At 43.5% G+C, this 9,434-nt stretch overlaps 1 protein-coding gene across 1 annotated transcript; it reads left to right on the top strand.

The window, feature by feature from the left end:
* The first annotated feature begins 2,048 nt into the window (after positions 1 to 2,048).
* LOC132816951 (zygote arrest protein 1.S-like) lies at positions 2,049 to 9,434 on the top strand. The gene is made up of 4 exons (XM_060826975.1): positions 2,049 to 2,738; positions 3,183 to 3,275; positions 8,748 to 8,822; positions 9,291 to 9,434. Exons 1-4 carry the CDS (start codon positions 2,049 to 2,051, stop codon positions 9,432 to 9,434), a joined length of 1,002 nt encoding a protein of 333 aa, XP_060682958.1.

Here is a 9,434-nt window from a genome sequence, read left to right as displayed (position 1 = left end):
ACCCTGCCCCCTGCAAAAACGCCATCCCATATTCCCAATTCCTTCGTCTCCGCCGCATCTGCTCCCAGGAGGACCAGTTCCAACACTGCACAGCCCAGATGGCCTCCTTCTTCAAGGACCGCAGATTCCCCCCAGACGTGATCGACGATGCCCTCCACCGCATCTCCTCCACTTCCCGCCCCTCCGCCCTTGAGCCCTGCTCCTCCAACCGCCACCAAGACAGAACCCCACTGGTTCTCACCTACCACCCCACCAACCTCCGCATACAACGTATCATCCGCCGTCATTTCCGCCACCTCCAAACGGACCCCACCACCAAGGATATATTTCCCTCCCCTCCCCTAACAGCGTTCCGCAAGGACCACTCCCTTCGTGACTCCCTCGTCACATCCACACCCCCCACCAACCCAACCTCCACCCCCGGCACCTTCCCCTGCAACCGCAGGAAATGTAAAACTTGCGCCCACACCTCCACACTCACTTCCCTCCAAGGCCCCAAGGGATCCTTCCATATCCGCCACAAGTTCACCTGTACCTCCACACACATCATCTATTGCATCCGCTGCACCCGATGTGGCCTCCTCTATATTGGTGAGACAGGCCGCTTACTTGCGGAACGCTTCAGAGAACACCTCAGGGACGCCCGGACCAACCAACCCAACCACCCCGTGGCTCAACACTTTAACTCTCCCTCCCACTCCACCGAGGACATGCAGGTCCTTGGACTCCTCCACCGGCAGAACATAACAACACGACGGCTGGAGGAGGAGCGCCTCATCTTCCGCCTGGGAACCCTCCAACCACAAGGTATGAATTCAGATTTCTCCAGTTTCCTCATTTCCCCTCCCCCCACCTTGTCTCAGTCGGTTCCCTCAACTCAGCACCGCCCTCCTAACCTGCAATCTTCTTCCTGACCTCTCCACCCCCGCCCCACTCCGGCCTATCACCCTCACCTTGACCTCCTTCCACCTATCCCACCTCCATCGCCCCTCCCCCTAGTCCCTCCTCCCTACCTTTTATCTTAGCCTGCTTGGCTACACTCTCTCATTCCTGATGAAGGGCTTATGCTCGAAACGTCGAATTCTCTATTCCTGAGATGCTGCCTGGCCTGCTGTGCTTTGACCAGCAACACATTTTCAGCTGTGATCTCCAGCATCTGCAGACCTCATTTTTTACTCAAAGTCTTGATAAGCACAAGATTGAAAGGTTATTGTTGGTGAGCAGGCATATGGAGTAATCAGAAAAGCCATGATCTTATTGACTATTTGAGCAGGTTTGAAGGCTCATGGCCTACTCCTGTTCCTGAGTCAAATGTTAGTATGTAAATTTAGAGATTCACAAATTAATGGACAAAAATGTAGGAGATGAGTTATCTGTAGCAGACGTAGAACAATTTGAGAGGAAAATAGATGATCATGGCTTTGATGGGATTCTTAGTTATTTCCAAGTGGATCTCAGCTCCCAGCAATGATTTTCTGAAGCAGGAGGAATGCAGAGTTCAAGTTGCAGTCAGATCTGCCCTGAGCTTGTTAATTGGTGGAGCAGCCTTCAGAGTCAAAGGATCTCCTCCTGCTCTAACACATTGGGGTGGTTAAATACTTTTTAATAAATGTTGCCACTGGTGTAATGGGGAAAGTGCAAAACTCAGTTTAGATACATGATCCCACAGACAGAATAATGTAACTGATGTGCCATGATTTTGAGGAATTGGCTTTTCTGCATTTTTCCTGAGCAGACATTTTACAGTCACTTGAGAAAACAATTGAGATAGCCAATTTAGCCTCTCAGTCCGAATGAAATTAGAAATGATCTCTAATCTCTACAGTAGGTGTAATCATAAACACAGATGACAGAATGCAGCATTTAGTCTCACTCTTGTAAATCGGTCTAATATAGACAATTGCACAATTGATTTATCAATTAAAAACTCAACTTTGAACTGGTTCGTACTGATTAATCCCAATTTGGGGGAGGAGGGGAATACTTAATTGAACCTACATAAAAAGACATCGTGTGTTTCGTTCTACTTCTGAACTTTGGTTTTGGGAATGGAGGGGTTTGTGTATTCACCCCTCAATACACATGCTTATAACAACTCGAAATCAAGGCAGCAGAATTGGAGTCGGAAGACCTACCCGCATGGGACTGTGGAAGCGGTTGAATATTTGGATAACTACAAGAGGGCACAGCTGAGAGCTATTCTCTCCCAAGTGAACCCCAACCTGACCCCACGCCTGAGAAAAGCAAATACCAAAGAGATTGGGATCCAGGTGAACCCGAAAGTGGATGCTTCTGTCCAGTGCTCCCTGGGGCCCAGGACACTTCCTCGCCAGAAGAGGCGAGCAGTCCCTGAAGGAGCAGGGGCGCGGAGCCGCTCACCGTCCCCTGAAGGAGCTGCAGAAGCCGGTGATGACCCAGAGCCTGACGGAGCCTCATCCCAGTCTCCGACGGTCGTGCGGTTCTCTCGGCCCATTGCCATCTACTCGCCGGCATTTGATCGGGGCCCAGGAGAGAAAGATGTTGCTCCAGGGAGGCAGCTGCAGGAGGAGGAAGAGAAGACCCATTCGGAAGACTGGGAGAATGATCCCCCGTCACAACAGGAACAAGCGGGGGCCCCTCTGTCTGAGCGGGCAAACCTGGACAAGGCTGCTCTGAAGGAAGAGGACCAAGCCAAATCTGAGCAGGAGAACAAGCAAGAAACCAAAGCAGGCGAAAACAGCCAGAAGTTCAGATTTCAGGTAATTAAAACCAACAAAACTTTAATGAGCAAAATCCCATCACTGAAGTCACTCGTGACCAAACATGAAGTCTTTAAATAAACTTTCCACATGGAGGATGGTGTTCACATGTGACCTTGGTGCAACAGTGAAATTGTGCGCTCCCTAATCTCTTCGTTTAAAGCAAGCGAGCGTTTTCAAAATGTAACAAATTGAAATAACAGCCTTCAATTTTTGCATAATAGCGTTACATGTTTCATATCTCCCTTAGATATTCAGTTTGTGTGGGGGGTGGAACTCAGGGGCTGAGGTTCTGTATATACTCGATTTGGGGTAACTTTTTTTCATTTAAGTCCTAGCTTTAGTTTTGATCTATAAGCCACTTCCAACTCTTGGAGAAAGTTATGACCTGTTATTACTCAACTAGTTCCCACTCGATTGCTTTTATGAATTTCCATTTTTCAGTTTCTGGAGCAGAAATATGGATACTATCATTGCAAAGACTGCAATATCCGATGGGAAAGTGCTTATGTCTGGTGCATTTCTGGAACCAACAAGGTAAGTTTTTAAACTTTAGTGGGACTTGTGGTGGATGCAATGAAACAAGCATTTTGAATTAACTTTAATGGAAAAGGTAATGCTCTGCGGTCAGTTGAGAATTTGAAATGGAAGACTTGGTGCTGTGGCATTTTTACTTGCAAGAAGTAAACAGGAGTCTGTGTACAATGGATTTTGCATTCTCTCACCCCTATGTTTCACTTCCATGACCACTCCAACTAACTGCTAATTTAATAAACAAATTCTCCAATGCAACTAACTTTCAATTTTGGAGCAATGGTAGGCTATTCCATTTCTTGATCTGCTAATCAATGGTCAATTTATACTGGCATTGGTTTCACATGTTTTTTCCTTGTGAAACAACATCTCTTTAGACAGTTTAAAAATTGACTCCCTTTTAATTCTTTAACCAGTGGCAGTGCCTCTTCAATATCTACTAAATTGAATTGACTCCCTCCTTTTAATAAAGAACTGGAGCATCTCCTCCCTTCTTCCCCCCCCCCCCCCAAAACTCCCTGGCCCCTCCATCTGAATTCCCCAGGAAACTGAAGCTTCCACAATTTTCCCCTTGGGGGATGGGGAATCTAAATTCTGGCAGCTAAAGTGTACTGTTTCAAATGGAGGAGAAAGTGAGGACTGGAGATCAGAGCTGAAAATGTATTGCTGGGAAAGTGCAGCAGGTAAGGTGGCATCCAAGGAGCAGGAGAATTGACATTTAGGGCATGAGCCCTTCAGGAATGAGGAAAGTGTCCAGCAGGCTCGGATAAAAGGTAGGGAGGGGTGTTGGAAATGTGATAGGTGCAAGGAGGTCAAGGTGAGGGTGATAGGCTGGAGAGGTTAGGAAGGTGGTGCTGAGTTCAAGGGATTTGACTGAGACCAGGTGGGGGAGGGGAAAATGAGGAAACTAGAGAAATGAGTTCATCGCTTGTGGTTGGAGGGTTCCTAGGTGGAAGATGAGGTGCTCATCTTCCAACTGTCATGTTGCTATGGTCTGGTGATGGAGGAGGCCAAGGGCCTGCATGTCCTTGGTGGAGTGGGAGGGTGAGTAACACCTAATTAAAGAATTGAACTTCCATTTTGCACTGTCCTCATTATACTAGTGAAGTCCTAATTGCAATTTTTAATAACTCCTGATGTGAACATGACTTTCATGCTTGTGGTCTTGAGGTTCTATTTTTTAGGAATGGGACTTTCCTGCTCACTTAGTTATAAACTCTGGCCTGTATTTGAGTATTAGGTTTTTAATTATCTTAAATTAGAACTTACCTGAGTTGCATTTTAACTTTGTGCTTAATTTTAACTACCTTTTTTGAAAAAGCTCATGCCTGCTTTGCATATCGAAGTTGCTCAATGTTTAACAGACTGAACGGCCAATCTAGATTCTAGATAAGTGGTGCTGGAAAAGCACAGCAGTTCAGGCAGCATCCGAGGAGCAGGAAATCAACATTTCGGGCAAAAGCCCTTCATCAGGAATAGAATCACTTTCACTGTCTAGAATCTAGGCCTTAGATGGACTGCATCCTTAAAGATCAATAGTAAATGCCATTGAACATTAAGTGTTCTAAATTGTGTAGAATTGAACCACTAATCTGACAATCTACTCCACACCATACTTTCAAATCTGACCATTTCAGGAAGTTCTCCAGATTTGTAATAAACTCATACTACACACTTTTTGGTAGTGGAATGTCATTGAACTACTTTGAAACCAACACTTCAGAAACTGCTATATAATCAATATCTGAATGTGGTACAAAGTCTTCAGTTAAGACTAATCTTGCAGTGGATGACTTGATACTGCAATGACTTTGTGCATAGTCTAAAAATGCTTGACTGTTTTGACTCAATTGCCTATTCTGTGCAGCAGAGAACAACCATGTTACTAAAAGCATCAGCCTTTTTGTCTACCACAAGTCTTCAATAATTAACTTTCTTTAAATTAGAAGATTCTGTCCAGATGTTGCCAGATTGGAGTTTCTACAAGTGGTGTTCCCTCATACCTTTTTTGCACAATGTTTGTTTGTGGTGAAAGGACAAATTCTCAGCCAACAACTAGGCTGCTTCTGTATGAACTACTGTTTTTAGCAAAGAACTTAAGGAATCAAAGATCCCCACTCAATCCTGTGGTTCAGACTGTTACTACTGGACTGTTTCCCTGGTCATAGAATTTGACATGTACAGCATGAGAACAGACCCTCCTTCAGTCCCTGTCCATGTCAACAAGATATCCCAATCTAGTCCCAACTCCATACCCTTCCTATTCATATACCCATCCAGATGCCTTTTAAATGTTCCAATTGTACTAGCCTCCACTTCTGGCAGCTCATTCCATATATGGACTGCCCTCTGCATGAGGAAGTTGCTCCTTGGGTCTCTTCATATCTTCCCTTCTCACCCCAAACCTATGCCCTCTAGTTCTGGACTCCCCTGGCAAAAAAGGCTGCTTATTTACTGTATCCATGCCCCTCCACCCCTCTCTCCAGAGAGAACAGCCTTAGCCTGTTCAGCCCCTCCCTATAGCTCAAATTCACCAACCCTGGCAACGTCCTTAAATCTTTTCTGAACACTTAGGTTTTATGTGTGCTCTTTCTGGGCAAGAGACCAAAATTGCACACAATATTCTGGACTCCCCCACCTTAGGGAAGAGACAGTCTATTTATTCTATCCATGCCCCTCAGCTTTTATAAGCATCTATAAGATCACCCCTTATCCTGACACTAGGGAAAACAGCCCCAGCCTATTCAACCCCTCCTATAGCTCAATTCCTTCAATCCTGGTAACATCCTTGTAAACCTTTTCTGAACCCTTTCAAGTTTCACAACATCCTTTCTGATAGGAGACCCGAATTGCGAGTGATATTCCAACAGTGGCCTAACCACTACAGCTGCAAAATGACCTCCCAACTCCTGTACTCAGTACTGACCAATATAAAAAAAGCAGTCAAGCTGGTGTTTGCTATCTTATCTACCTGAGCTATGAACCTACACTCCAAATCTGTTCAGCAGCACTCCCGAGAACCTTACCATTAAGTGTATAAGTCCTGCTAAGCTTTGATTTCCTAAAATGCAGCCCCTCACACTTACCAGAATTAAACTCCATCTGCCACTCCAGTCCATTGGCCCTCTGATCAAGATTCCATTGTAATCGAAGGTAGTGACATTCACTGTCCATGCCACCTCCAATTATGGTGTCATCTGCAAACTTGATGAATCTCCATGTTCATATCCAAATCATTTTTATATAAATGAGGACCCAGTACTGATCTGTGGCACTCCACTGGTCACAGGCCTCTAGTCTGAAAAACCACCACCACCCTGTCTTCTACCTTTGAGCCTGTTCTGTATCCAAAATGGCTAGTTCTCCCTGTATTCTGAAATCTATCCTTGCTAAGCAGTCTCTCATGGGGAAACCTTATTGAATGCTTTACTGCAGTCCATATTGATCATGTCTCATTAGTCCTTTGTTACTTAAAGTTGAATCATGATTTCCCACAAAAAGCCATGCTGAATATCAGTCTTTGCCTTTCGAAATACATATACATTCTGTCCTTCAGGATTCCCTCCAACTTGCCCACCATGACATCAGGCTCACTGGTCAATAGTTCCCTGGCTTGCCTTTGCCACCTTTAGTGGCACCATGTTAGCCAACCTCCAGCCTTTCAGCACCTCAGCTAGACCATCAATGATACAAATATCTCAGCAAGAGGCCCAGCAATCACTTCCCTAGCTTACTGTTAGTTCTAGGGTACACCTGATCAGGTCCTAGGGCTTTCTCCACCTTTGTTTCAAGACATCCAGCACTTTCTCCTGAGATTGTGACATCCTAAAATGTCCATATATCTCCCTTTATTCTATTGTCCATGTCCTTTTCCACAGTCAACATTGATGCAAAATACTCATTTAGTATCTTCCTTTCCTCCCCCCCCCCCCCCCCCCCCCCCTATCATCTCCTTCAGCTCCACACAAAGGCTTCCTTGCTGAACTTTGAGGGGCCCTATCCTCTTCCTAGTCACCCTTTTGTCCTTAATGGTTTTGTAAAAAAACCTTTTGGATTCTCCATTCTATTTGCCAAAGCTATCTCATGTCCCCTTTTGCCCTCAATTTTTCTGATGTATATTCCTAACTTTTTATACCAAGAATTCACCTGATTTATCCTGTCTATACCTGACATGTTTCCTCCTCTTCTGGTCCACTTTAAAAATTCCTGTGCCCCTGTCCTCCATTCAAACTGAGTATTGAAGAGTAAAAAGCTGCAGTTAAATTAGCAATTTTCCAAACAAGGTAGTTAATAGATCAGTTGGGAAATTTTGAATTTTGGCACTTGTAAATTATTCCAAGAGATTTAGTCAAGAACACTCTTGGTTTGAGTTTACAATATCATGTAAATATTGACTGGGGTCCAACACAGTAGAATTTGGTTTTGATCCAAGAAATGGCAGCTTCACTAATTGTGGTGCTGATTGCATTAACACCTTCAATATCTTATCTGGGCTGTCATGACACCAATTGTAAAAGTTCACTTGAATTAACTTAGTTTTGCAATTTAAACATGAAAGAACTGATACCAACATGGTAATTCTAAAAGATGACTGCACAAACAATCCAAGTCTTTTCAATATAATTTGTTACATCACACTAAATTTGCTGTAAATTGTCTTGCTGTTTTATTCTCCCCAACCACCTGATGGAGTAGTGTTTCCAAATAAACCTGTTGGTCTAAAGCTGGGGTTGTGATTAACTTTGTCCACTGCAGTCCAACACCAGTGTCTCCAAATTGCCAGTAACTGATACCTAGCCATTTTAATTATGACAGTGCTAACTTGAACTGGAGTAGAGAACATTAATGTGCATCTGCTTTTTGATATCTAAAAGTATGCATATGATAACTTGTGCATTTGAATTCATCATACTTTCACTTCCACCTATCTTGGACAAGGTGGGGTTCAATGGCAATAATCATGCCACTGGACTGGTAGTCAAGATGCCAAATATTCTGGTATATTTTTATCTCTCCATAGATAAATGTTTAACTAATAAAGGCTAGGTTAACATCAACCACTTAATGTGCCATTTAGCTCCCACCATTCATGAAGTCATCTGCCTACATTGTCTGGGTGGCTCAATACCCCAGAGCCACAATGTGCTGGACTCTTGACTATGGCCAGAACTACTTGATGCCCACATCACAACATAAATTAGTGCAATCAGAGAGCTTTTAATTGCTTATTCAGCAACTGTCTGAGTAGGTTTCCTAGTTCAGATTTAAATGAGCTACTAACCAGCTGGTGCAAGCAAGTATCTGCAAAATAAGACTACATCTCTTACACCTCAATGATGCTTACTGCTAAATTTGGTAGTTGTAACTGTACTCAATACTGAATTCTATTAAGTCAGTCATTAAACTTTGATCTATCCTTTCCTTCAGTAAGGGGCAGGGATAAACTAAGTTGCTATTGAATTTTTAATTTTTCAGGTTTACTTCAAGCAATTTTGTCGCAAGTGTGATAAAGGGTATAATCCCTACAGGGTGGAAGCTATTCTGTGCCAGGTAAGGTTTAATTTTACCTCCACCTCAGTAAAAAGCAAACTTGAGCAGTTTTCAGAAGCTAGCTTTGAAGCTATTGACAGGTAAGTTCTAGCTTAATCATCAGTTCCATAGTTGATGGTAGTTCTAGTCTATTGTAAATAAGTCAGTAAGATTAATTACTAACTTAGTAATATTGTGGGTTGAAGTGCAATTCAGGCAGTTTACCAAATCTGACTTTGGATGAATGGTTACCACCCTGACCTCAGCTATACACCTGAGGCTAGAATGTTTTAGTTCATCCTAATGCTTAAGGGCCTGTGGATTTTTCTGGGTTCACAAATACACTTGTGAAATGTTAAACATAAAACTCCAACTATAGTAGAATGTTACAGTTCAAATTGAAATCCCTTTAGCAGGAAGACTACTCTAGTAGAACTAGACATGATCTGAATTATGCTGCAGTAATATCACCTTTGTCTCTATCTTCAGACTTGCTTCAAAACCCGCTGCACCTGCACTCAGAAGAAGCGTCATATTGACCCAAAAAGACCACACCGTCAAGAGTTATGTGGCCGTTGCCGAGGCAAGAGAATATCCTGTGATAATACATTCAGCTTCAAGTATATTGTCTGA

This window comes from Hemiscyllium ocellatum, chromosome 6, assembly GCF_020745735.1.
Source record: "Hemiscyllium ocellatum isolate sHemOce1 chromosome 6, sHemOce1.pat.X.cur, whole genome shotgun sequence".
Classification (NCBI taxonomy): Eukaryota; Metazoa; Chordata; class Chondrichthyes; order Orectolobiformes; family Hemiscylliidae; genus Hemiscyllium; species Hemiscyllium ocellatum.
The sequence above is the reverse complement of the archived record's forward strand: the minus strand, read 5'-3'. Positions and strand labels throughout refer to the sequence as shown.

Bases quoted from the DNA above. Each gene is read 5' to 3' on its own strand.
- LOC132816951 (XM_060826975.1), top strand. From the start codon at position 2,049: ATGGAGGGGTTTGTGTATTCACCCCTCAATACACATGCTTATAACAAC. The intron at 2,739-3,182 runs GTAATTAAAACC...TCCATTTTTCAG, and splicing joins GCCAGAAGTTCAGATTTCAG to TTTCTGGAGCAGAAATATGG. The intron at 8,823-9,290 runs GTAAGGTTTAAT...CTCTATCTTCAG, and splicing joins TGGAAGCTATTCTGTGCCAG to ACTTGCTTCAAAACCCGCTG.